At 53.4% G+C, this 26301-nt stretch overlaps 11 protein-coding genes across 11 annotated transcripts; 5 read left to right on the forward strand and 6 right to left on the reverse strand.

The window, feature by feature from the left end:
• Positions 1 to 124: 124 nt before the first annotated feature.
• Positions 125 to 843, reverse strand: P153DRAFT_358135 (uncharacterized protein; the record flags this gene model as incomplete). Its single annotated transcript, XM_033666772.1, has 4 exons — positions 125 to 289; positions 349 to 451; positions 514 to 697; positions 786 to 843. The coding sequence occupies 4 exons, from the start codon at positions 841 to 843 to the stop codon at positions 125 to 127; spliced, it is 510 nt and encodes a 169-aa protein (XP_033522377.1).
• A 1487-nt stretch (positions 844 to 2330) lies between these two features.
• On the forward strand, positions 2331 to 3794 carry P153DRAFT_294105 (Clavaminate synthase-like protein; the record flags this gene model as incomplete). The annotated part of the gene is made up of 2 exons (XM_033663935.1): positions 2331 to 2594; positions 2925 to 3794. The coding sequence occupies 2 exons, from the start codon at positions 2331 to 2333 to the stop codon at positions 3792 to 3794; spliced, it is 1134 nt and encodes a 377-aa protein (XP_033522378.1).
• A 1033-nt stretch (positions 3795 to 4827) lies between these two features.
• P153DRAFT_293892 (uncharacterized protein) lies at positions 4828 to 6193 on the reverse strand (the record flags this gene model as incomplete). Its single annotated transcript, XM_033663921.1, has 2 exons — positions 4828 to 5555; positions 5731 to 6193. The coding sequence occupies 2 exons, from the start codon at positions 6191 to 6193 to the stop codon at positions 4828 to 4830; spliced, it is 1191 nt and encodes a 396-aa protein (XP_033522379.1).
• A 572-nt stretch (positions 6194 to 6765) lies between these two features.
• P153DRAFT_405182 (uncharacterized protein) lies at positions 6766 to 7816 on the forward strand (the record flags this gene model as incomplete). Its single annotated transcript, XM_033672008.1, has 2 exons — positions 6766 to 7361; positions 7497 to 7816. Exons 1-2 carry the CDS (start codon positions 7139 to 7141, stop codon positions 7814 to 7816), a joined length of 543 nt encoding a protein of 180 aa, XP_033522380.1. The 5' UTR covers positions 6766 to 7138.
• Positions 7817 to 9578: 1762 nt separating this feature from the next.
• P153DRAFT_386966 (glycoside hydrolase family 1 protein) lies at positions 9579 to 11446 on the reverse strand (the record flags this gene model as incomplete). Its single annotated transcript, XM_033670595.1, has 4 exons — positions 9579 to 9717; positions 9903 to 10488; positions 10642 to 11306; positions 11394 to 11446. 4 exons carry the CDS (start codon positions 11444 to 11446, stop codon positions 9579 to 9581), a joined length of 1443 nt encoding a protein of 480 aa, XP_033522381.1.
• A 794-nt stretch (positions 11447 to 12240) lies between these two features.
• P153DRAFT_386967 (DUF1479-domain-containing protein) lies at positions 12241 to 13810 on the forward strand (the record flags this gene model as incomplete). Its single annotated transcript, XM_033670596.1, has 2 exons — positions 12241 to 12682; positions 12732 to 13810. The coding sequence occupies 2 exons, from the start codon at positions 12241 to 12243 to the stop codon at positions 13808 to 13810; spliced, it is 1521 nt and encodes a 506-aa protein (XP_033522382.1).
• Positions 13811 to 16706: 2896 nt separating this feature from the next.
• P153DRAFT_367909 (uncharacterized protein) lies at positions 16707 to 17046 on the reverse strand. Its single transcript, XM_033668381.1, has one exon. It carries the CDS (start codon positions 16999 to 17001, stop codon positions 16765 to 16767), a length of 237 nt encoding a protein of 78 aa, XP_033522383.1. The 5' UTR covers positions 17002 to 17046; the 3' UTR covers positions 16707 to 16764.
• On the reverse strand, positions 17003 to 17980 carry P153DRAFT_358141 (uncharacterized protein; the record flags this gene model as incomplete). The annotated part of the gene is made up of 1 exon (XM_033666773.1): positions 17003 to 17980. One exon carries the CDS (start codon positions 17978 to 17980, stop codon positions 17003 to 17005), a length of 978 nt encoding a protein of 325 aa, XP_033522384.1.
• Positions 17981 to 18247: 267 nt separating this feature from the next.
• On the forward strand, positions 18248 to 21418 carry P153DRAFT_367910 (uncharacterized protein). Its single transcript, XM_033668382.1, has 6 exons — positions 18248 to 18715; positions 18769 to 18880; positions 18934 to 19197; positions 19252 to 19362; positions 19417 to 19564; positions 19610 to 21418. Exons 1-6 carry the CDS (start codon positions 18600 to 18602, stop codon positions 21109 to 21111), a joined length of 2253 nt encoding a protein of 750 aa, XP_033522385.1. The 5' UTR covers positions 18248 to 18599; the 3' UTR covers positions 21112 to 21418.
• A 136-nt stretch (positions 21419 to 21554) lies between these two features.
• Positions 21555 to 23331, forward strand: P153DRAFT_423965 (uncharacterized protein; the record flags this gene model as incomplete). Its single annotated transcript, XM_033672461.1, has 2 exons — positions 21555 to 21925; positions 21979 to 23331. Exons 1-2 carry the CDS (start codon positions 21590 to 21592, stop codon positions 23329 to 23331), a joined length of 1689 nt encoding a protein of 562 aa, XP_033522386.1. The 5' UTR covers positions 21555 to 21589.
• Positions 23332 to 24091: 760 nt separating this feature from the next.
• On the reverse strand, positions 24092 to 26290 carry P153DRAFT_46429 (meiosis-specific APC/C activator protein AMA1). The gene is made up of 2 exons (XM_033673212.1): positions 26015 to 26290; positions 24092 to 25959 (listed from the first exon to the last, which is right to left on the reverse strand). Exon 2 carries the CDS (start codon positions 25939 to 25941, stop codon positions 24121 to 24123), a length of 1821 nt encoding a protein of 606 aa, XP_033522387.1. The 5' UTR covers positions 25942 to 25959; positions 26015 to 26290; the 3' UTR covers positions 24092 to 24120.
• Between the last annotated feature and the right edge of the window lie 11 nt (positions 26291 to 26301).

Raw genomic sequence — 26301 nt, forward strand, 5'->3', positions numbered from 1 at the left:
ATACTTGCACACTCTGACATCCTGACACCGCAGGATAGGTCCACCAGAAAACTTATTGATAAGATGCTGATACTTGGGGCTGTTTCATTGTCGAGTGGTTTCTACGGGACCAGGCCCTCTCCGTTTAGCGCAAGTCGAACGGGCCGCGGATCCAAGCATCCAGAGAGTAATCGGTAGTATCGTGTTGCTCCCGTTCTTCAGTGTGATAAGCAGTCTTCTTTCTCTCTGATGTAGTGCCTTCACCCACAGTGATTCCGTGCCCGAGAAATACTAGGAGGACAATGCTAAACTGTAATGAGATGTCGTGTCAGCTATGTTGTACCATGCTGTGTTTGGTTCTGATCCTACCTCGGAGCGACACTGCAGCAATGTTTGCGCAACCATGCCAACGATGCAGTACTTCCTAAGGAAGCAATGGATTTGCTGGAGTCTGCATAGACCCCTTACATATCTGATGGAAAACAGCGTGTTGTGAGCATGGAGTTGCTACGAGAGTTGCAAGATCGTGAGCACCGGTTTCGCCTGGTAAAGGTCTGTGCAACGACGGTAACGAGTTGCGTCGTTGGACTCAAATGCCCAACCTTCTTTGACTCTGTCTTTACTTGCATAGATCGGTACATGTGGTGGCTCAGTTGGATGTTCTTCGTCGTGGCCCAAACCAACGGCGCGTAGTTGTGCGAACCCCAAGTAGCTGAACCTGTAATGAATAGGTAAATTCCATTAGCTGCGGCTCTGGAAACTGCTCGGCATTGTAAACAGCCGGTTGTACGTATGTAGTAACTTACACGCGATGTATCTGCTGGAATATAGAAATCGGACCGAAGCTGCGAGCGTACTTAGCATCGCAGAGTGTCTCTCGGCAATCGTTCCCGGTAGTTACTTCAAGTACTCTCTGCTTGCAGAGGAAGCATGAGTGGATTCTGAGATCCCAAGTGTTTTTTGTTGTGAACGCGCCTTGGAAAGACTATGATGCTGTCTACACGGATACAATGTCTGCATGGTAAAGCGTACTGTAGTCACCTACATATGCAACAAAAGGACGTGCTAGTACTCCTAAAGTCAGACTAAAAGGGTTTTAGATCATCTCTGCGAACATCCGCTGTAAACTTTGTGCTTTTGTGGACTGGTTGGCTATTGTAGGAGATGGGGTGTGTTTTGATCTGATTGACAAGACCACTGTTCGGAATAAATTTATTTGATCGGTCAAACGGAATAACCCAATTTTGACTCACCGTACGAAATATGTCGTTGTCGGGTATATAATTGTTCATCCTACATTAGTTAAACACTGTGACTAACAGACGCCTACCGTTCTAGACGAGAAGGTTAATCATGGGCTTTGAAGTGTAAATGCACTCAGCACGCTGCAGAATGTTGACCGATGATGTTCAGCAACGTGCCGCTCCTAAAAGTCTTTGGTTTCACTGACATGTTCACCATACCATACCATGTCTTTGCTACTCGCATCCCTACATATCGAGTCAGCTGACAGCCTCACTTTCTCCGCCATCGTATCGCATCGCGGGAATCATCAAACCGGACAATTATGGAAGGGTTCAAAAATTGCACTTGGACGGAACTCGTGATGATATACACAATAGTGGGGCACATGACCATCACCAACCCCACATTCAACTCCCGAATGAAGCAGCCTGCCATGTGTCATCCGCACACGGGGCGGGACAAGCACGTATGTGACACGACCGTCTGCAAAACACGTACACATACACGTGGACATTTGGCCGAACGCATTTTAGGACTATATTCACACTGCGTAAGATCTGGGGTCGTGTGCGGGTTCGGATCTGGGGATATAAAACAGCCTCCATCCGTAGGGTGGAAGGAGCACGGCACACGGAAGCAATTCGAAACTACATACTTCCCTACGCATCAAACTTTCTTGTTTCTTTTCGAAGTGCAGGCAATATGGTCTTCCTTGTTGGAGCATTGGGTGTAGTCCTTATCACTGGACTCAAGCTTACGGCTGTGGGATTGGCGGTTAGGTGGATGACGCGATACTAACGACGTCACCTCTGTTGACGCGAGAACACGATGTCAAAAAGGAGAAGAAAGCCGAGATACACACTCGAGGAAAGAAGACGCGACGCGATGCGACCTCGAAGCTGGCCTGATGCCATTACCCCACTAAATTCGCAATACCCCGCATGGCCAACCCTCCCACCTCATACGAGAGGACATAGCCGTACAAACATACCCATATAACCGGTCGACCCCCCACCCACAGAAAGAATCCTGAACCATCTAGCCTACCCACACGGAACCATACACCCGGCATTCGCGTACAAAAACATCACAGCCCCCAGTTCAACATGTCAACCCCCCAAACCTTCACAACAATTCCCATCCTCCCCCTCTCGCAGGCCCTCGATGCAGACACGAAGCCACAGTTTCTCGCCGACCTGCGGTCTGCGCTGCTGAATGTAGGGTTCTTGTATCTGAGCGAGACGGGTTTGCCGGATGGGCTGGTGAGGGATGTCATTTCGGAGTGTGGGGGGTTCTTTGAGAGGTTGCCGTTGGAAGCGAAGGAGCAGATCGAGATGAAGAACCAGAAGAGCTTTCTAGGGTGGAGTCGGGTGAGTGATTGTCTCATTGAATTTGATTTGCTATGGGAAGATGGAGAGCAAAGGAACGAGAAGATGATGTATGATTACAAGTCTATTGATGTTGCTACATTATATGGTCATAATAAGAAGTATGCTGGGAGACAAGTCCCTAAAGAGAAGGACCAGAGAATCAAAGCCCAAAACACCACCTATGCCCTTCTATCGAACGCCGAAAACATAACCTGGGTATCTCCCCACCGTGTGTACGCGGAAATAACAACCAGAATCCTCCTGGCATGACACTTTGCAACTCCCCCTCGGAGTAAGAGCACTTTGGACAAAGACTAACAAACATCAAAGGTCGACAACGAAACTACAGCTTTCAACCCAGATCACCGCGAGCAGCTAGATCTCTCAACGCCTCATCCCATTCCAGGACCCGAAGCACCCACGTACCACAACCTTCTTGCACCAAATCAATGGCCGTCGACACAGTATCTGCCAACCTTTCGACCTGTATACGAAGACTACATGCGTCGCATGTCGCACATCTCCACACTGTTCACCTCTCTGATCGCTGAAGCCATTGGGTTACCCTCTGACGCGTTCACAAAATTCTTCGACAAGGACCAGCAGCACAAGCTCAAGATCGTCAAGTACCCAGAGGTCGATGTTCCTAATCTGCCGGAGAACGCGACTGAGATAGACAGAAAGAAGTGGGAGATCAAACGACAGGGTGTGGGTCCGCATAAAGACAGCATGCTGACCAGCTACCTTTTGCAGGCGAGCAACCAGCTGGGCCTGCAAGCGCAGAACGCGAAGGGGGAATGGATCGACTGCAAGCCCATTGCCGGTACGCTGGTAGTAGCCATCGGGCAAGGTATGGAAGCTTTAACTGACGGAGTCTGCGCGTCAACAACGCATCGTGTGCTGAGCCCGAGGAAGGGCGAGGGCGCTCGCTACTCCGTCCCTTTCTTCCAAGGTGTGAGCTACGACGCGGAGTTTGAAGCAATGGATGTACCAGCCTCAGTCCTGAAGCTGCGCGACGAGGCCCGCAAAGCACGAAAGGATGACGTCGAATTCACCTTCGTCAAGGGACGATGGGGCCACCTGGGTGAAGCAACATTGATGAACAGAGTGAAGTCGCACCCGGATGTCGGCGAGCGCTGGTATCCACAACTACTGCAGCAGGTTCGCGCGCAACAGGCGGCGCCAGTCAAAATCGTCTGATTGCAGGGCAAATTGTATGCTAGCCAAAACTCTATCAAAAGTCGCGACTCCTTCCGTGTATTGTTTCGGCGAACACAGTGATCATCGAGCATGGTGCAGAGGGAAAAGCGGGGCTGGCCAAGCTAGTCGACCTTCTATTGGGCGCACTACCAAGAACCATGCCGTCGGATGCCGGAACCGGTCTCCTGACACGAGCTAACGGTCTTCGTCTCCCTTGCTATTGAAAGAATTTCCGCCAGTCTTTGGGGCGGCACAGTTGACATCGGATGCCGACATCCGTGCGGTGGCACGCCATCCGAAATTGGTTACAAAATAGATGATGATGAAGTCTAATTGATATTGACGTGTTTCAACGACCTTAGACTATCCGTACTTTAGCAGGTGAGCAACATGTAACGGGCGTGCGAACTTGTCGTATTCGGACTCGGTCATGGTGCGTTCTCTCAATCGGGCGTCTCATTCCTACGAGATCGGCATCGGAGTGTTACATCCACATCCTAACCCTTGCTACATATTCCAGGGAACCCATGACTTGCAATTTCAGGACTGAGCTTCAACGTCCAACTCTTTTGGTCTGTGCTGGTTGCGCCTTTGGATTCCTGCCTAAAATGCGTGGGACCCTGCTGGGCGACTGCAATCTATGTTCGAGTGGGGCAAACATGTAGATTGTTATGTCCGACATTCAGATCGCCGCAGAAAGGATTGAGAATCGCCCAAGCGCCGGAGTTGGGTTATCTTGGAGTTGTTCTGGCATCTGTGCGAGGCGCAGAACGAAGTGATTAGACTTAGGAAGACCTGGCGATGGGCAAAATTAAAAAGTATTGTCGTGGTCACTGCGGGGACCTGAAGAGCTTTCCCTGGATTTGAGTAACCCATACCCATGTCCAAAGTCAAATAGCTCTTGTTGTTTCGGCCAATAACCCCCATCCCAAACGCCATGAAGTGGAGCTTTTTCGGTCCGATTAACCCCGGCCTGGCCCTGCCCGGCGTCCGTACCCGTGAGGGGGTTTGCGTGTGCATGCCGAAGGCCATCTCAGTGCTCAGGCTTCATGTTTGATGGCATGTGATACATCATATGCTGTCCCTGCTCATTCATCATTTGAGACTGGTGGTGCGGAGCATGGGCCATCATGGGCATTTCTCCTGGGTGACTAACTTGCGGAACGTAGCCCTGATGTCCAGCATTTCCGTATGGAGAATACGGTGCAGAAGTTGGCTGTTGAGGATGCGAATGCTGGTGCTGGTGAGACTGCGATGGTGCTTGCGGGTGACCCATGGGAACAGTTATGTGCCGTTGGTAATCGGATGGGTGCGGCGAAGGATGCGAGGTCGGCGTACCGTATCCTGACATTTGCATGGGTTGCGAAGTGACGAGTGACGCAGGGTTCTCTAGAGGGTACGACATCGCACGTGTATTACTCTCCATGCCGTAAGGACTGGGGTATGACATTCCAGTAGGCTCAGCAGAGTGAACTGAGTCTTGTACTGGCATGGGGACCGAATGATGCTGGGGGTGAGAAGATGGATGGGGACTCCAGCGGACAGACTCATGATGAGGTGCTGGGACCTCACCCATAGTAGAAGAAGTCTCGACGTGTGGGGATGAAACGTGGTGATTGTAGGTATGCTGCTGTTGCCAATGTCCAGGCTGGGATACAGGCGTGGCAAGCTCAGGCATAGAGTGGACGCTCCTGGCTGTTCCGGTGGACGACCTTCGGGGTTGGCTGAGCATCTGCACACGATCGCTGGGTGAAGGGGCGCCTATCATCGCAGATGTTAGTCGTGATCGCAAAAACTATCATCTTGGTTTCATCCTGTTCGGATGAACACCGCAAAGAGTATACGTCGCTAACGCAAGAAGTTATGTGGCATGAGTAGCGAACGGGAGGTACTTGGGAAACATTCAAGCTGTGTGTTGAAGTAGACGAGATTTAACACGTACCTGCACTCTGCTCTGGAACTCCCAAAGCTGATACCGCATGAGATAGTCGTGCGCGAAGTACCACGTTCTCTTGATCCAGTTCTTCATTCCTCCTCATCAGCTCCATCATCTTCGTTGATGAGCTAGTGTCTAGTTGGGCAGTGAGGTCGCGAACCTGTCGTTCAAGCGCGTCGATGTGGTCCTTAGTCCTCTGACGGATGGCTCGTTGCGCTTCTCGATCATTCGCCCTTTTGCGTTCCAATTGTGCGGCCGTAAGGGTTGTAACACTTCGCGTGCCTGCTCTTGAAGGTCGTTTCTTGCCACCTGACATCTGCTGCTTCTTCGATTCCGAGCCAGACGAGTGGCCATCATATGACGACGCCTTCTTGAAACTCTCCATGTGTGGCATGTAATTAGGGGTGTTCATGAAGTCGCTCCGGTAGGCGATGGGGTCTCGATAGTGAAGTACTGAAGTCATTGAGGATCCGCGGAGGGGCGGTGAGTGTAAGAGAAGAAGTGGTTGCTGTGTCAGCAACGGTCCAAGCTTTCCAAGATATCAAGTCGTGTGGAAAGGGACGATGGGTGCTCCTGGCTCTCAGATATTGGGGTATGGACGAGGATTAATGAATGTAAATACGATGCCGTGTGCACGAGTGTACCCACAGACCGGGAAGAGGCGTAAGACAGCGGAGATTAGATATGACAGACTGAAGGGCAAGACCCGAAGGAAGAGGCAGAGTGGGAGGTGATGTGCTGGGCAGAGCATGGCCGCTGGGAGCCTATAACCTGCTATCAGGTCTGGTGGATAGCGCCTCTCGCACCGTCCCATGTCTTGACCCTGGACTAGTGCCTGCATTCCTCATCCTGGTTTTGGCCGTCCGGTAGCCACACACACGTGGGTTCTGGGGAAACGGTTTCAGTGTAACCCCTAAGTTAGCCACCTGAGGCTTGGTGCCTGCATGGTATTGGCCCCCTTCAGCGAAAAATTAGTCGGATGTGACGACCTTTCAGTCGATAAGCAGCCTACAGTAGCGGCAGATCCGTGTCGGAACTTACCCTGCGTCCGTACCTGCAATAGCTGTTCTAGAAAGGCGCTATTCGATCTAGCCCGGGTGTTACAGGCCGCTAAGCATGGACGTAGCGTGGTGTCGGGTCTCGGGCCACCTTACTTGCAAAGCGCAGAAGAGAGCCCTGGGTCCACCTGCTAAGTTTGTGAACAATGCGGCGTGAGAGCAAGAGCCGCTCCAAGCGCACTAACATGGGTTGCTCATGGTGGACGCACGATGATGCGGCCCGTGACGAACATGAGGGATGCAAAAAGCACAACCAGATGTGCCATTGGAAGGGGGATACGGCGACGTTCTGAATCGTGCAGAGGCGACGAAGACGCACTTGTGCCAAGGCACGTGGTCGCCCTGTCAAAATGAGCCCCACTATGGCAGGCTTAATTCGCCGCTACTGTTGGGACCGCCCCACCCAAACACTCGTAGCGTTTTTCCAACGACTGACCCCATTTACACACACGCTCCTGAATGCCTCATCAAAGAGCAAACCCTGGACAAACTCACCGGTCCTGTTACAGGCTAGGATTGCGGTCTCCCAATTCCGGGCGCTGTGGATCCGTCCCGGGAGCTCTCAACCAGGTAGTATGTCTCGACGCCGGTATCGGATGCAGTCATTGCACAGAGATCTGCCACTGTGAACTCTATCCGTCATGAAGTCGTCCTGGCCATCAATGCGTTGCAAAAACGCCCTGAACTCGCTGCACTTGCAGCATGCAGTTGGTGGGATGCGGGGAATTGGCAGATCTCATTCGTTAGGTCCGATGGATAAGTCGTCTTCGAGTCATTACACCAACGTTTGCGATGGCGAACGTCGCCATCGCTCATGCCCAAGCATGTACCATGGCGTGAAGGCGCCTAATAGCCGCGCAGGACAAAGGGATGAATCATCATCATCATGTCTGGCAGTGAGGTTTGTGCAGACGTCGTATTTGCCGGTCCTTCGGGAATATTTGTCCGATGATGGGAAAAATGGTACGCTTTTCACCGCTCCTCAAGGATCCCAAGGCGATCATGCAGCCGGGCGACTAGACGGCTAGCGCGCATGATCTGTGTCTTTGATCTTCGCTAAACGGACTTTCTTCGCGACGACTTTCTCCACTGCATTACATTACCTTGCAGGCCCTTCTTGGCGACGACATTGGTTGTCAGAAGATGAAGAATCTACATCGGCAGCGCTAGACCTGGCCGTGCGCCGCACGCCATGAGGCCCGGAGTGAGCTAGGACCAGGACGTGAAGGGAAGAGGGAAATCAAGTTCGAACAAAGTGGTTCGGTGCGAAGTGGTGCGGAACATAGAAGGCCGCGTATGCCACAGCTCTCATTGGTCGGCCTTCGTTCCCGACGTCGGAAACGAAGTTTGCGCCGCCCATAGCTATCTTGGCAAAGACGGTTTGAGAGGAGACTGTTTATCCCTTTTGATCAGATGGAGACTGAAAGGACCCAATTGATCCTAGTCACCTTCAAGAGATCAGATAATGAGCCTCTGGTTGCCGAGGTGACCAGCGGTATCCATCGTGAGGCAGAACATGTACAAGCCTCGGGAGGTATTCAGGAAGATACCGGCACTAGCTGAAGCTAATTCAAAGAGCAGCAGCATGCTCGTTCTGCAAAAGGCTAGCCATATCGTTTTTTGAGGCGTTGCATACATACAGCCATCTACCGGTGCATCCTTCCTACATGGACGACATTCTGCCCATGTCATCGCCATCGCCGTTGCCATCGCATACGAATGCGAGGGCGTCTTCAGCTGCAGAAACCTAATACTGCATGTTCTTCGTTCTGGTCGTCCCCATCGGTTTCACACGTTTGACAAATACATTGTCGTATGATCTCCCTCGGGAAAGTAACACCGTGCATCCACCTCCAGGATACCCAACAGCCACGATCCATCGACCTCATCGAAGTCAAGGTGTGAGGCACAGGCCTCATGCAAAGCACCAGGACCAACCTTCGCCTGACTTACTCATAGAGTAATCGCGCACAAACTAAGTTCATTGGATCATGCACGGCGTACGCATTGCGCAAGACGACAGACAACGCACTGCCGTTCGGGCCACTTGCCAACCGAACGTTTCTTCAACCGTACAAGCTACTTACCTACAATAGCAGAGCCGCCGGCCGCTCAAGCATTGCATTCCGAGGCTACCGAACAATGAGATTAAATTATCATCCCAACCAGAATTATCAACCCTGTGCTAAGCACCCATTCGTCCGCGCTGCCATGTGTCCGGCAGTTCTCCCAGAGGCTAAAACTAACCTGCAGCCACTCACCGTCACTGACAGACGATTGCGATATTTAAGCTATGCGGGATCGCGATTCGTTCCACACGCCGCGGCTCAATTATGATCTAAGGCTTCTAGCTCCAGACTAGAAATAGACTAGAAGTCCCTCGATGATCAGGTTCTGCACATCGTTCCACAATGCACTATGGCGGTGACCGCCGGCCTGAGAACTCAGGATGGTGGCTGGATGGTGGAGTTGATAGTGTCGGAGTTGCGCACGGGTTAACGGAACAATATTGCATCGACCCTAAACGTACCGATCACCGTGTTTTTAGCAGCGGTGTAGATCAAAGTGATGCTGATTGCCTATCGTGAGTTTTCAATCTTTCGCGACTTACGTATGCTTGCTGCACCGACACAGTAGAACACCGCGGTTACCCGACACAGAGAAAGACAGGGAATCATGCCATGTGTATCACGAACGCTACAGAAACTCAATAAATTCATCATTCATGTTCCTGTCGTCCGTTTCAACCGCTCTCCAGTTTGCACCGCGGCCGTGGGTTTCCGAGCTGAACTACTCATCTCTGGTGTGCTTGTCAAAGATCTTGGAAATCTCCCTGGCGCTCTTCTTAGGGTGTCGCTTCTGCCCGCCCTTGTAGTCGACGTAGCAGACGCCAAAGCGGGTCTCGTAGCCTTCAGCCCACTCAAAGTTGCTGCAGGTACGTTGTTAGCGTTGCTGTCCGCGGACACAAATATGTTTGAAGCTAGTTCAAGCGATAGGGAAGATACGCGGAAGACAAAGACTCAGCCGCATAAGCTTGCTCTGCTTTATTCCTCGGGAATATCGTCCCGTCAATGACGAAGGGAATTTGAACATAATAGAAAGTGGACCACGTACTCCATGAGGCTCCACGCCGAATAGCCTCTGACGTCTACGCCGTCCTTGGTGTGGGCATCGGCCAGAGCACCAATATACCCCCTGAAATACTCGCAGCGGAACTCATCATCCAGAAGCTGCTCTAGAGGAAGGTCGTTCTCCCCCTTCAAACTGGTCCCGTTCTCGGTGACGTAAAATGTTGGATGATTGTAGCGGTCGCTCAACCACTTTATCAGTTTCCTGAATCCAAGAGGATGTGGTCTCAGCCAGACCGACTGTGTCTCCGGACCGATCCACTCTCCCTTGTTGTTCTGCATTAAGATGTCGAGGTTGCCAGCGAAGTCATCTAGCTCTGCTTCTGTGTCTTTATGCTTGATGTAGTTCGCACAGTAGTGGTTCATACCGTAGAAGTCATTGCTTCCCTTGACCAACGCCGCGTCCTCGTCAGTGAATTCCGGTAGCCTGTCACCTAACTGCTTTCGCATCGAATCCGGGTACTTGCCGAAGTACACAGGGTCCGCGAACCATGAAATGGCGAACTCAAGCTTGCGTTCGCATGCTTCGACGTCTTTGGGATCCTCTGGATCCCAGGGTTCGGTCCAATCACCTGTTTGGTATCAGCATGTCTTGCCGCACTCGTACTCTTAGGTAGTCAACTTTGGCTTCTCCTGCATGGAGCTTGCGGCAGTAGTTGCATAAGGATCAATAAGGATCGAGAGGATTCGAAAGGGAACGCGAGAACCACGTGGTATTCGCTTACCATTGAGCGTAATCCCTATTTGGCCTCCGTCCGTTGCCTTGAAGTCCTCGCGGTACGCCTTGACAGCGGCGCCATGAGCGATGAGTAGCGAATGGCCAACTATCCAAGGTTCCCTACTGCTGTCACCTTCCGCGCTCTTGGCCCGGTCGCTAGTCCGGCCGGGAGCAAATAGTCCGGTATTGTAACCAAGGATACTACTGCACCACGGCTCATTGAAGGTGATCCAATATTTCACCTTTGAACCGAAGGCCTTGAAACACACCCTGGCGTAGTTCTCGAAATCCTTCACGAACTCGTTCTTGTTCAACATGCCACCATATCGTTTATGCAGTTTGTCGGGGAGGTCCCAATGGAAGAGCGTAATCATGGGCTCGATGCCTGCTGCGCGTAGATCGTCGGCAAACTTGACATAGTGTTCGATGCCCTTTTCGTTCACAGGGTCATCACGTCCACCGAGGGGAATGATGCGCGACCAGGATAGCGAGAAACGATAGGACTTGGCACCGAGCTCCTTCAGTAGAGTAATGTCCTCGGCAGTACGGTGGTAGGAGTCGCAGGCCACGTCACCTGATTCCCCGCCTGCAATCTTTCCTTTGACGCGACAGAAGGTGTCCCAGATGGAGTCCTCGCGACCGTCCTCATGCGGTGCACCTTCAATTTGATAACTGTGGGTATGACCGTCAGTATGCCTTGAAGCCGGACTAATTTATCTGATGCGAGCTGATAGTGGATTTGTCAAGTGAGTTACGGACCTTGCTGTTGCAAACCCCCACAGGAAGTCTTTCGGCAAGTATGAGTGTGACATTTTGGAACCGGGCTATTCAAAGATTTGGCTTGTCTGGTGCTTGCAGAGTGAACGGGTGATATGAGTATGTGGGCAATCATACTTTATGTACTGGACGGACAGCTGCTTTGAATGCGGAGAATGTCCCGCCGTACCCGTCTGCACACTTTGATATCAACCAGATCGCCACACGGTAAGCTTTGTGAGGCATTCTCCAAAGCTTACTTGCTACGAAATGGAACAATTGTGGTCCTGCCGGCTGCTCACCCCACTCTTGGTCACGGCTACTCGAGGGTCTGATAGAAAACACATAGCGAAGCTTGCCGTTCTGCCCATCACGGCTAAGAAAGTTGAAGGCGGTCAATGGAACTACGGGCCGCCGTGTTAGGCTATCCTCGATAGTGCGGAGAGTTGTCGAGCTGTGTATGGGCTTGGTGGGGGTAAATATGGGGAGCGGGGCAGTCAAGGCGAACTACGCGCATTCCGACGTCTGTATTTCATCGTTGAGATGTTCCGCGAGGTGTTCCTCTCACGCTCATTCGAGATTGTCGGAGTTCATGACATAACAAGAAGGAAATCGCAGGGCAACTGCTGTCAGCAAATGCGCTTTGCTGCATTAGGAAGGGCTTCCGAGGCCTGCAACTCTTCCCCTCGTCTCCTCACCAGAGCTTCAATCGATCGTTTGTCGGAACCACCATTCGACTTGAGGTGACGACGACGCGACGTGCAACATATAATGTGGAAGTGCCAGGCTCTAGAAGAGCATATTGAAGCACTAAACTCGTCTTGAAAGTGACGATTGAGTCTCACGCGCCATGCTGTCAGCCCTCAGATCCATCCGAAGTCCCTCGAGACGAGCGCTCTCGCAACTTCGCACGGCAGCAACACAAGCTCAAAGGCGCGCAGGCGATATTTCCGACGCGTTCGCCTCGCTTTCTGGCCAAGAATTCAAGCCGCTGACATCCGAATACGCAAGCCTCAAAGGTCGCCTGGTTCGGGGACATGAAAGTCAAGTACGAGAATCTTGGGAACGGCTGCTCCAGAATTTACGCGAGGAGATCCCGCTCATAGTCGAACTGGGCTCGGATGTAATTCCTCAGATCGAATTCAAAGACATCAATAATGCGCCAGAGGCGTTTGGAAATGAGCTCAGAAAGAGAGGCGTAGCTGTTGTAAGGAATGTGGTACCAGAGCAAGATGCACTGCAATGGAAGGAGCAGTTGAGACAGTATATACGGCAGAACCCTCAGACGAAAGGTGGGATATACACACTTTGCAAGCGATATCAAATCTGACCATGGCGCAGCTTTCCCCGCCGACAATCCTCAAGTCTTCGAGTTATACTGGTCTCGCGTCCAGCTTCTGGCTCGTGGACACCCAAATCTCCTCGAAACTCACCGATTCCTCATGTCACATTGGTACAGCGCCAACCCTCACGCGCCGCTCTCTACGAAACACTCTATAAGCTATGCAGATCGCCTGCGCATGCGCCTGCCTGGTGACGCCAAGTTTGCATTGGGACCGCATGTAGATGGCGGTAGCGTAGAACGCTGGGACGAAAACGGATATGGGTTGGGCAAAGTCTACGATTCCATCTGGAAAGGGAAATGGGAAGAGTTTGATCCGTGGGAGGCCAGCTGCCGTCTACGCGTTGTATCAGATCTCCACCAAGGCGTAGGAGCTTGCACTGCATTCCGCATGTTCCAAGGTTGGCTTTCGCTTAGCACGACCGGACCTTTCGAGGGCACTTTGCTTGTTAACCCGTTGCTTGCCAAGGCGACAGCTTACTATCTTCTACGGCCGTTCTTCTCGCCTAAAAGAGGTGTCGACTCTGGCGCGCAGACAACATCGGAAGCCATTACCAATTCAACAGACTTTCTTGCCTCGGACAATTGGGAGATGGACGCTACCCCTTCACCATGGGTGCATGGCGCTACTCCAGGACATGGTCAAGAGCTTTCTCATCTGCTCCATCCTCACCTGCAGCTGCAGAAGTCCATGGTCCACATGCCCACAGTCAGACCCGGGGATTATGTAGCCTGGCACTGCGATACGATCCACGCAGTCGACAAGACTCATGCTGGAAAGTCCGACTCGAGCGTGTTATACATCCCAGCTTGCCCAATGACGGAGGACAATGCGAACTATCTGGTCCGTCAGCGTGAGAACTTCGTCAACGGCACGCCAAGCCCGGACTTTGGCGGAGGCATTGGCGAGAGCGAGCATGTGGGGAGTATTAGGGTCGAGGACATGGAGCAATTGGTTGGCGATGAAGGCTGCAGAGTCATGGGTCTCAAAGAGTGGGACGGCGATGCTGCGGGCTTGACTCCTGGCGAGAGGGTCATATTGGATAGAGCGAACACGATACTGGGATTTTACGACTGAGGTCTAGTCAAATCAAATGTTTTACGTTCCTCTCACAACATCTTTCACCTCTAGGACGTTGACTTGTATATAACATGGCTGCTCCCTCCTGGTGCTGTATAACTAGTTGAACTACACGCCGCGCCAATTCTCAGGCATCAGCACTTGTGCACATGTCACAGGAATACCCCAGTGAAGAGACCATAGGCCGTTCCCTCATACCAGAGCGCACCAAGGCGATACAGGATGGACACATGCAACTAACGAATCGTCCTAGTCACTTTGCAGCACCTTAAAGAACGAACAAAATGCCTCAAATTCTGAAACTTCTTGAAGAGAAAACACAAGTGAGTACCATTTAGCAGAGTCATTCTTATTTCGTAGACTACATCATACGACCACCTCGATCCTCTTGACCAGATTGTCGAGAAAAAAGATTCTGCATTGCTCGCAACTACCATCTTTCGTTTCTCTACTCAAGCAGATAAATTCGCTTTTTAAGTTGCCACACGTGTGGTAGGTTGACTGTTCTGTAGATTCATTGGCAATCAGAGTCCTGCCTTCTTTTGTCATGTCGAGTACAGGGAGGGGGGCCTGCATAGCTACGCGTGGCTGCCACAGTCTCGTTGCTCTGGCGAGATAACAGGTATAGAAGTGATTAGATCGTACATCTTAGGTCTCAGATTAGGTATAGGCATGACTATTGACGCCTCGACGATCGGCATATATTGACTCCCCCATTAGATAGCAAACGGTACAATATGGTCTAAACAGACTGGTGGTAGTGCAATGAACGAACACTTATAGTTCTGCCTACGAGTAGCATTCCCACGTCAAACAACTATCATGAACACCCCACTCCACACCACTCCGCCAATCTACTTCATACCACGCATATAACCCCGACCAAAACCCCAAGCAACCGTTCTACCCACAGCATGCCCTCCACCCACCCACCTATCTACCTACCTCGACAGAGATTCATCCCAATATCCACGCACCAGAAACATAACGCTATTCCAGTCCATACAAGACTAGATGCGTAAAACACTCCATTTCACTTCCGAAGCACAGCCAGCGAAACGTACCGATCCTCGCCTACCGGCATAACACTCCCCAAGACCCGTTGCAGATAGTTCTGTGAGACAAAACGGGAGAATGCGCGCATACGAAGGAAACCCCGCAGGGGCTCGTCCATGCTCCATTGGAGTAAGAAATCCGTCTACTAGGACAACGCATGTAATTTTTCTGGGGGAGGTATGAATAGTTGGCGGGATGGTATTTCGATACTCTGTGTTGGATTGTTTACTGTTCACTCAAAGGCTATGTGCGTTTGAAATCGTTGGTTGCGTGTGTGTTCTGGTCATGCAAAACTTATCCCACAAAAGCGAGATGTGACAATCTCAAGCTTCTTGTTTTCGCGTCCCGGGGGGTTGAACTACCTCACTCACTTGGGGTGCGGTGGTACAAGTCAGGTACAGCATATGTCCACGCCACCATACTATTCTTTCCTCTTTCTCTCGTCATCGAGGCTCAATCGCACTATCCTACATACACATACATACACATGAAAAAACCCCGCAGTAACCGCCACCAAGATTGTCCCCGTCGCCGAGAAACCTCGTATTCTGGAATTTGGTATACGTCTACCCCCCACATTCTGGATTTGTACGGCTGTACTTATTTTCTCGCGTCGGGGATGGGGTGGACAACTGCATGTTTTTCCATCTGCAATGTCGATGGCGATTTTCTCCATCTTCAACGCTTCACGGCTGTTTTGCTTATTGTGTTGTAGGGGCAAATTTTGTGTTTCACGATGTATTGGTTGAGTTGTTAAGAAGTATCCGGATCTTACCTATACTTAAAGGGTGGATGATTACGATGACCAGTCGGTGGAGTAATTCGTTGGTATGTTTGTATTCGCGCGAACATATGTATTGGGAAGGATGGAATCTGGGCTGACATTTGCTCAGTGTAGGCGTGTCGAATGACACTTATGCATCTAGAGAGCCAGGTGGCGGTGGAGCGGTGAATTGGATGGAGAAAAGAACGGTGGAAAGGAGAGTAAGTGAAGCTTTGGAAAGGGAAGAATAGGACTTGTTCTGAACAGTCGAGGAAGGGGCGCCTGCGTGTCAGCTGTGTTGTAGTGCTTCTTTGTTTACTCTGGTGGAATCGCGTGATGTATAGAGGATGACTCCGTGGACTCAGAGGCATGCAAGAGATGGGTTGGAAGTGCATCGATTAGCCACTCACTCAAGACTTGAGGAGTAAGGTGGATATCGCACCACCTCATCCTACTTGCCATCATAACTGTTGGCGTGTGTAAACATAGCTCAGACCACAGTGGAGCATAAATCTTCACAAACGCCATACGAACGCATCCAACAATGCAGTACAATCCTAAGGCAAGGCAGATTTCCAACTATATGATGCTTTGATCTCGAGGCATGATTAGTTTAGAAGAGGGCTGAGTCACGGAAACTTCGAATCGTTCGACGAGGAAGCGCCTGGTGACACATCACCTCGTAGCTCGACTACACCCCTGTTCGTTCGGAGAATATTGAATCGCTGGCAAACTCAGCCTTCGAAGGTGGCTTTTCGAGTGGAGAACAACGCCAGGTTCCGTCGTAGTGGATGAATGAGGGATGGCGCAGTCATGGAGGTGGGGCCATGTCGGGTACAGGTGACGTCTTGGGAAAAGTTCCCAAGGGTGAGATAAAAAGAATGACTAATCGGCAAATAGTAGCCTGTTTGTAGACTTGGGCGGAATAGGCAAATGGTAGTTTGAACGAGTCTGGCTGCTCATCTAGTATCGTTCTGGGAGGGTGGTCAGTTGCGCGCTCCTCAACAGAATATTGAAGCTTAAGACGACGTCGAAATTGACAATCCTCTGCTATATTGATAGCCTCGTCGAATCACACGCCGTGCTCGCTAGATTACCAGAATATCTGTACGCCACAACATCTTGAGCCGAATCACTGGTGGAGGGGTTTTGAGCTCAGACACGCGGAATAGCGGATGGTCTTCCAGGATCGTCGGCCATTTCCGACTGAACATGGCATAGGCGTAAAGTTGGTGGAAATGGCAGACCAAAGAATAGGCAGCAGTAAGCGCCCACAGAGTTGAGGACTATGCTGACTGCCGAAGTGATGTGGAGCTGAAGTGTGAAGTCGAATGCGTAGGGTGGACTCTGTTGTGGACGTGGAACGCATCTTAGCACCTAGCAAAGTTTATGTCGTGAGAGTTTGAGGTGCATGCCAAAACAACGTTACCGGGCACGTCGATGCTTGGGATGTGAGCGGTTGATTGCATGTCGATGAATGCTGCATGGGGCCAAGCTATGAGGCTTCTTCGTGCAGACCGTTGATGCATCCTCATGTTCATCATCTGACAACGCAGAATTGTGCAGGTACGTGGATCAGACGGTAAGGTTCTGTGCCCCCCTAGCGCCTTTTGACAACCGTCAACGCGGCTAATCTGCGCGGCTGCGGCACAGGTCGCACGTTGAAATTGACGCCTTCCGTTCTGGTGAAGACATGATGGGGGCTGCTTGCACGGGGGGTGAGTAGCAACTACGCTGAGTGAGTCGGACGCTGAGAGACTTGCAATGAAGGCAGCCTGTGGACGCAATGCTATGAGGTTGGAAGGGCTCACAGAAGTTGGCCCAGCGTCAGGCAATCCGAGCATGCGGGGACTAGCTGACATTGTCGTTAGCGCGGAGACAGGCAGACTAGCGAGCCATGGGCGTCGAGGATCGCGAGCAGAAGCAACTATGGGCCCATTGAAGTTGACCATGCTTTGCCGCGCTGCGTTGTCTTTTGTGAGAGGCAGCAATGGCAGTTCTAGGGGGTCGATTTGATGCGAGCCGGCCACGTCGACGGTGGACGGTAAGGCTAGATGTGAATATGGGCGGGTGTCAGACGGAGGGATTATCCTGTGCATATCGCCCACACGATGGTCGAGGAGTGTCCCTGGAGGCAGACAGCGTGCATTAGCCTGCATGTCTCGTGGGAGGCCCAGCGTTGGACAGTGCATCGTTCGCCCAAGCGCTACTCGACGGAGGCCGGGTAGGCAGCACACGTCTTGGGCTGCTCGCCAGAAGCAGCAGGAGCAACCGTGGAGGCTGACCAGAAGCACTGTGCGGGAGCCTATGGACGCTGGCAGCTGGCCTTGTTCACTCATACCCACCATAACCACCATACCCACGGTGCAGGGCGGCCAAGCAGCCTTTGGGCCCAGGGCGGCGGGTGCTGTGGTGAGCGTCCAGCGATCCCGCAGGTTAGCAGCCTTTTAAGCGCCGGAGGTGACTAGATGCCTGGAGCCTCGCAGCGTCGGGGGCAGCCATTGGCCGCTTCGCCAAGGGCACGGATAGTGGACAGCATTAGGCGGGCGGAGGGAGTTGTCGTCGACGACGAGCGATAGACACCCGACGCAGACAGTCGCTGCTCGCAACAAAACACAGCCGTCGCGCCGCACTCGAGCCCCGTCCCATCGCATCCCTCCGCGAGCCTCTCCCGGCAGCTGGCCTGCTGCGTCTATAAGCCTCGCACCCCGCCCCATGCCGCCCACCTAGTCGCCAGCGCTTCCAACGCTCCCCACGCTCCACGCCCGCCAACCGTCTCGCGCCGCGCCTGCCAGTCTGGTTCGCCGTCGCGCACTGAAACGCAGACAGCCGTCGACGCCCAGCCTTGCACCCACAACCCCTCGCCCCGTGCTGCCGCGAGAGCGCCATTGCTGCAGCCAGACGTGCCAGTGCGGCGCAATCCGGGCGCAGCTCGCTGTCGTGCGTGGTGCAAGGCAGCTCTGAGCCATGGCAACGGCGATGCAGCTCATGCCGTCACCGACCGCAGGCCTCAACTCGGCCTTTAGCCCCTACACCGACTCGCCCAGCTCGCCCGGCACCTTTGCCCACGTCTTCTCAAATAGGTGCGGCCCCTCGCCCGACTGCCCTGCATTGTGCTAACCATGCCTGCCCTCAGATCCTCGGGCGTGCCCTCCGACCACCTCCTGCCGCCCCCCAGCCCGTACCCGGCCACGGTCGAGCCGTCGCCCGTCGAGAGCAATGGCACGAGCAACACGGACCACACCGAGGTACATGACACGTGCATCACACGTCGGAACTGGCGGGGCTGACCCCACCGCAGATCGACGAGGACGCACAGGAAGACGGCGACAGCGAAGACGGCATGAGCGACATCAAGTCGCCCGACACGGACGACATTGTGAGTCCCGCCAGCCACGAGCGCCAGGCAAAGGTATGGCGCGACTCGATGCAGCGCCGCGCAGACACTCACTTCCTGGCTCAACAGCCGGCCAAGCTGGACACGACGCTGCCCGTGCATGAGCGCTCCAACTCGGACGATGCGCCGCCGTCCGTCATCCACGCGCCGGCAAACTTCAAGACTTTCGTACGTGTCGCCCTGGTTGAGGTTGCATGGCCTGGGTGCTGACGTCTGGAGCAGAGCAGATTGAGCATGTCGGCCGCGTCCTCGAGTGCCAACACATCTGACAGCGTCGCTGTCGCGTCGCCCCAGACACCGGAAGCGAACATGATTCCCGAGTCCAACAACAAGGTTCGTCGTGCTCACCGTGCCTTCTCCCAGGCTGCCATGACTGAGTTTTCACAGCACGCGTACGCCCACGCATTCACCACGCCCATCGACACCGACGTGCCCATGGGCATCCCAGACCGCAGCACCCCCCGTGCACAGACGCGTCAGGACTACGACGAGGATCTCAGACGGCGGAGTTCCCGCATGAGCCTCAACCTTGCTGGTGCGTCCACAAACACTACCCATGCCACTGTGCTAACTCGCGTAGACATAGCAGAGTACGAAGACCGAGGCGCCACCACAGACTCATCCGCGAGCTCCGTAATCGAACAAGACGATAGCCAGCCCTCGTCACGCCAAAGCGAAGCTGCATCCATTGGCACCCAAACAATGGGCCAGGTGCTGAACGGCATAATCGAGACGGACAAGGAGGTTGCTGCGTTGGGCAACGCCTTGGACGAGTGCTGGACCCTGTGCAATTCCCTCGCAAAGCTTAGTCAAAACCATCGACATCGGATGTTCCACTATTCTGGTGGAAGAGCTGATATACAAGAACATGCGTGGAGGACATGCTGGCGACTATGCCAAAGGCTCTACGAAAGTCGGGAGGAGGACCCGTCAGCACAGATCAAGCCGACTTTGGAGCTTTGCCGGGATTTCTGTCAGGCCTTGTTTGACGTGCGACAGCGGGGAGACGAGGAATCCGATTCAGTGCTGAGAGTCAGCTTTGAAATGAACAACCACCTCTACAACGCCCATGACCGGACACTACCCGAAACTTTCCGAGAACGAACACTAGACTTCTACTGGACACTGTGCCATCGGCTGATGAAGCAGAGAACGTCCCTCCCAGAAGAGACAGACTCATTACTTCACGCATGCTGGTCATTAGCCGAGATGCTCTTTAGCCTCCGCCAAAACAGCCGAGATGCAAAGGATGCTGACGAGGAGCTTCTGGGATCCGCAATCCAATCTTGCTGGGAGCTATGTGACCTGTTCCGCGAAGGCTGGACGCAAGTAAGACCCGAACGCGGTACCCCACGACCGAGTCAGTACGCCTTCTCGAATGGCCCCGGGTCCGTGACACATTCCCAAATCGCATACTCCGAACCATACACGGAGCGGTCTGGGCGGTCTTCGAGTATGAATGAATCATACCACTCTGCCATTTCAGCCAGAAGAAATATTCCGACAATGCCAGAGACGCCAACTACCATCTTCGACGACCGTGAGGAGTTCTCGCCTGCCGACGAGCCTAATGTACCCAACATTCTTGTCCTGGGGCCGGAGGCGGGCATGACGCGTACACACGACCGCTGGTCTTCTGCATCCTCGAATCTCTCCACATACTCTGATGCTTCGGGCCCATCCGTCAAATCCATCAAAAGCTCATCAACAGCAACCGCAGGACGCGAAGATCCAAACTTGATCCGTCTGAAAGGCTTGATTATCAAAGCAGCCATCAACACGGGTTACAATCGAACATCGCCGCTTCCCGACTTTATCCGTTCTCTTCCTCTGAACACTTTCGGAGTACTTCCCTGGGAGACCCAGCTCTTCGAAAACTACAGAAAGCTGGTGTTGACGGATCCAACAATGCGTACTGTTCACACACAACCGCCACGTAGGCTGACAGCTCTCGAGATCGGCCGATCTGTGCAGTGGATGGCGAGGAGTGAATCGTTCAAGTGGTTACGGGAGTTGTATCGAACCGTGTTCGGTAACTACCCAGAGGATCCAAGTCAGAGAAATCTCATCATCAACGCATGATGTACACGATGTCAGTACTTGCGCCGTGGAGTCGCCAAATTTCGAAGGTGTGTTGCTTTTGTTCGGTGAGGCACTTTTAGTCTGCTTTCTTCTGCCATATACCCAACGCTCTCTTCGCTACGCATTTGTTCGTTCTAGTGGGCTATCGTCTACACAATGTTGAAGTTGGATTCATCACAGCTTTGGCTGTTCGTGTATATTTACCAGTAATTGTGGCACGATGACGATGCTCGTAACGCAAAACAATAATGATTCTGATGTATCTATTGAGCGTATTTAGTGACCGCGAATGTATATGCCAGAGCTACTAAATGTTACGATAATGCCGTCTTGGGAAGGGACATTCTTAAAGTTGAAGAAGGAGCACGAACCACCACACGTGGCTTCGCGTCGTGCTTTCTTAGCCCGGCGCGTCGATCCGATCTCTCACACCTCAACTTTACGATCGTGTGATTGCATTTACCCAACTCTACATAAGATGGCGCGCCTGATGTCGCCAGAAGAACACCAAGAACTTGGACGGCGGTATTTCAAACTCAAAGATTACGATAAAGCCGCGGAATCGTTCACACAAGGAATCGTGATATCTCCATCCGTCAGCCTCTACGACCACCGTGCCGCCTGCTATGATAGGCTGAAGGACTTGAATGCTGCAGTAAAAGATGGCAGGGAAATGATCAAGCTGGACAAGAAAGATGTAAAGGGGTATTTGCGTACAGCGAGCGTGTTGGAGAAGATGGACAAGCCGGATACAGCGCTTGGCATCTACAAGTACGGAATGAAGAATATCGCCATTGGGGACAAGAACTTCAAGGTATTGTCGTATGCTTCTTTGTGTTTAGGGGAGTGCTAATGGTCGTCTACTAGCTTCTTCAGCAACTACACGACAAACTCACACGCAAGCTCTCACCCCCAATGGCCATCGATCCTTTCACCATCTTGCCAGTCGAACTCGTTGAGATGATCCTTGCATACCTGCCTTTCAGGAACGTGGTCAATTGCATGCGTGTTAGCAGAGGCTGGCGCGACTATCTCGCAAAGCTTTCACGCGTGTGGATGCATCTCGACCTCTCCGGCGCCAGGAAATCAGTCCCGCGCTCTTTCGTCGACAAGGCTGTCAGACGTTCCGAGTACCGCCTCACCCGCATCACCGTAGACCGCTTCGAGCACATGGACGTGTTGAAGAATATCGCCAGAGCTTGTAAAAGCCTCGCCGATGTCGAGTTTCTCGCACTCCCCGGACACGTGTCTGCCTCGCTCATCGACATCGTTCAGCTGGCGCCCAATCTGAAGAGATTCGTCATGCATCCCGACATATCACTCGATACCGCAACACAAATCCTCCACCACCGACCCACCCTGGAACACTTTGAAATCCGCAGCATCCTGCGCCGCCGATACACAGGCACCTGGAAAGGCCCGTTCCCCAACCTGCACACTCTGAGTCTAACTCAGCAAGTCGACGGAGGCACAGACCTATCCCTCGCATCCCTGATCTCCCTCACTCCAGCCCTCCAGTCCCTAACCCTCACCGTCGTACCCACGATCCAAGAGCTCCCCTCCCTCCTCACCACCTCCCTCACAACCCTAACCCTCAAACACCTCCGCGCAGGCCCCTTCCCCATCCTACCCCCCACCCTCCGCCGCCTAGTCCTAGAATACACCAACACGCAGCCCAGCGCCCCCCTCCTCACCAACGCATCCCTCTCGCGCCTCCCCTCGCTCACCCACCTAACCCTCTCCGGCATCGACAAACTAGGCCCAGACTTCTTCCCCCTCCTCCTAGACACCTACCAAGACCCCTCCAGCGGCGAAACACACACCCTCGAAACAACATCCCCGCTGCACACCCTCGCCCTGCGCATCCACCCCGCTACACACACCAACTTGCTCCCCACTCTCCTCGCTTCCTCACCCCGCCTCCTCACCCCGACGCTGCACACGCTCGACCTCGCTACCCTGCCCCTCACAGACGACGATGTCGAGGCCCTGCTCAGATTCCCCGTCTCAGGCCTGCACTCGCTCGACGTGTCGCATACGCGTATCTCCGGCGCGGCGATCAAGATGCTGGTTGATGGGTTGCCGGGGTTGAGGGTTGTGCGCGCGGATATGTGTGTGGGGATTACGGGGAGGGATGCGTTGGGGTATGCGGAGGCGAGGGGGGTGAGGGTTAGTTGGCGGATGGGGGAGGGGGCTGGGGGGAGGAGGGTGAGGTATTGATTTGGGGTTGTGGTGAGATGGGGGTTTGTGTGTTGGTTTGGGGAAGTTTTGTGTGGATATGGGACTGGTTGTTGGGAAGACTTTGAGTTGTCTGAGAGAAAGAGACCTGATGTATTGTTTGGACTGGCCCATACGTTCTGGCATTCGATATTACTACAAAGATACATTGTCAGAGGCCCTTAAAGCAGTGAAACAACCTAACAAACCAACATCAGCTCAACAGCTCACTCAAGAACATCTCTTAATAAAAGTTTAGATATAATTGATTGATTGATTGATTGATTGTTCCATTGGTTAATTAAAACCAACTTTCTAAACGCCAATTCCCATGCCAATCCATAACCCTACACCCAATCCAGAAGAAGAAGAAAGAAAAATACACCCTCAAGCATTCAAAGAACAACCCGAGCAGACCAAAACGATAGCACCCTCGAAAAAAGATCCCCATGATGAGGTTGATATGACTCCATTCCAATTGATTGTCATGATGATTCGTAATGTGTAGAGAGACGCCTTGCAATGCTTTCCCGACGCCTCCGCTGGGAACGAAGATTGATACATGTTCGAGGGGTAGATGTGGAGGTCCTCAGGGAGAGGAGCGCGTCACATACCCAAACGAGATGTGTGATACTTACCGGCTTACCGTTGCGCGTAGAATCGGGTTGATGATGACGGCTCCATTGCGCAAGCCGGTTGCCGATGTGGACATGCCTGTAGCAGTGCCGTGGTGAGGAGACGAAGGCAGTGCTGGGCATTGCAATATGATTAAGCCCATTTAGATGATATGCCTTAACGGATGGTCATCTGCTTCGTTGCGCTGGGCTTCATCGAAGCAGAACCAGCAGCAGCTACGGAAGGCTGGCCGGGCTTCTTCTCAAAGACCTTCCAGAACTTGAGAGACTCGTCCGCAGCGGCGGTGGCGAGCATCTGACCATCAGGGCTGAGGCAGCTGTGCAGAACACGAGACTCGTGGGCGGGGATCTCCATGTTCTTGACGCCGGTTGGGTAGCTCCAGATGCTCAGGCTGTTGTCGGGGAAGCCACCGCTGCTCACGATCTCCTTGTAGTGAGTGCTCCATCGCAGGCTGGTGACCTGGGAGTCGGTGGCGATGTGGTTGATGCGAGCACCAGTGGTGGTGTTCCAGAAGTAGATCTGTCGGTCGTTGGAACCACCGCCAGTGGCGAGGAGGTTTGACTGCCAAGGGCACCAGGCGAGAGCCTTGACGGCAGCACGGTGGTTGGTCTTGGTGAACTTGGGGGCTGTGAGGGAACGCGCATCCCAGATGTTGACCATGTTGTCGTTTCCACCAGTCGCGAGCTGAGCACCGTCGGCGCGCCACTCAAGACCGCAGACTTCGCCAGTGTGCGAGACGAGCTCGGCAACCTTGTGTTGAGCAATGCGAACGTCGTGGTTGTACACGAGACCGGAACGAGCGCCGGTAGAGAGAAGGTGCTTGTTCCAGCCCATGACACCAACGCGCGTCTCGTGGCCGAACATGCTGCGGAGCTTGGTCTGCTCCTCGACGTCCCAGATCTGGACCTCACCTGTGCCAAGGCCAACACCGACGTAGGCACCGTCACCTGACCACTTCACGGAGGAGATGTAGGTGTCGGCTGCGCACTCGAACAGGGAGGCGACGGAGCCAGAGTCGGCAGACCAGACGTAGACAGAGCGCTCGAGGCCAATGGCGACCTGGTTGCCAGAAGACCAGTCAAGGAGGTTGAGGTAGTAGTCGTCAACAAGGCCAGGGGCGTCGAGGACTCGCTCAGGTGCTGATGGGATGCGGCGACGGCTCTGTGCGTTGACGCTGCTGGCAGCCCTGAGAGGACGGTTGTACTGTGAGCGGAGGTCGATTGGCCTTGACGACTCCGGAGCGGCGGGCTTGAAGGCAAGAATGCGAGTGTTAGTGTTGATGCCGCATGCTGATGCAAGCGTGGACTGGTAGGCGGCGGTCTCTGGGGCTGCCTTTGAGCGGGGCTGGCTGTCTTCCTCGTCGTCGTCAAGTGTGAGGCCCTCGAGTGAGAGCGCGACGTCCTCCTCGGATCCACGGCCACCGAGGTCGAAAGCACTCGCAGCACTGGCCAGCACTGTAGAGCCCTCGGCCTTGGAGCTAGACTTTGGGCGCTGCTCAAGGTCGATCTTGCCTGTGCCGACGTTGCAGATGGCCTCGCTTGCCGTCCGGTTGGGGATGAAGCGGTCGGCCGAGTTGTATGTGATGCGCGTCTTGGTGGGTCGGGGGCGGAGGTTGTCCTTCTTGGCCTTGGGCGTCTTTGCTGTCTTGGTGGCCTTGACGGGCTTTGCTACCTTTGCCGTCGTGGGCTTGCCGGATCCCGTGAGCGACCACTCCGACACGCCGAGGTCGAGGCGGCGCGGTGAGCTGGTCTTGGCGATGTTGGACTTGGGCGAGTCGCGCATTGACTTCTTGGAGATGGAGCGCTGGAAGCGGGCCATGAGGTTGCCGCCATGGATCGACTCGTGCGCCTGCACATCGAGCGTCTGGGAGCGGGGCGTGTGGGGAGAAGGCGTCAAGGGCATCCGACCGCCAGCGGTACGGGAGGAGAGGACCGACGTGCGGCTCTTGACCGGAGTCAGGACTGCTGGACTGGCCATGGCTGCGGTGTTCTTGTGCTAGTGCCGTGTTAGAACTAGCGTGCGGCTAGGGTCTGGCGGGTGGTGTCCTTACAAGATGCTTTTCGTGCGTGCTGTAGTTGTATATAAAAATTAGTATTTAGGCAATGGCGTATTCGATGCTCGTAGTATTGATTCGAAGTAATTGGGTTGTGTGCAGACTGGCGGGTGACCAGGCGGAGAGATGCAGAGGTGGGTGTGGCAGAGGTGGTGACAGCAGCGCTCCTGTTCGAATAAATATTGTTTACACTATGGTTGACGGGGTGATCGCATGGACCCTTATGTGCGATGACATGGGCGTCACGTGCGGGCCTGTGCCTTGCCAACGGAGACAGACACGAC

Source organism: Dothidotthia symphoricarpi, assembly GCF_010015815.1.
Source record: "Dothidotthia symphoricarpi CBS 119687 unplaced genomic scaffold P153scaffold_13, whole genome shotgun sequence".
Taxonomy (NCBI): Eukaryota; Fungi; Ascomycota; class Dothideomycetes; order Pleosporales; family Dothidotthiaceae; genus Dothidotthia; species Dothidotthia symphoricarpi.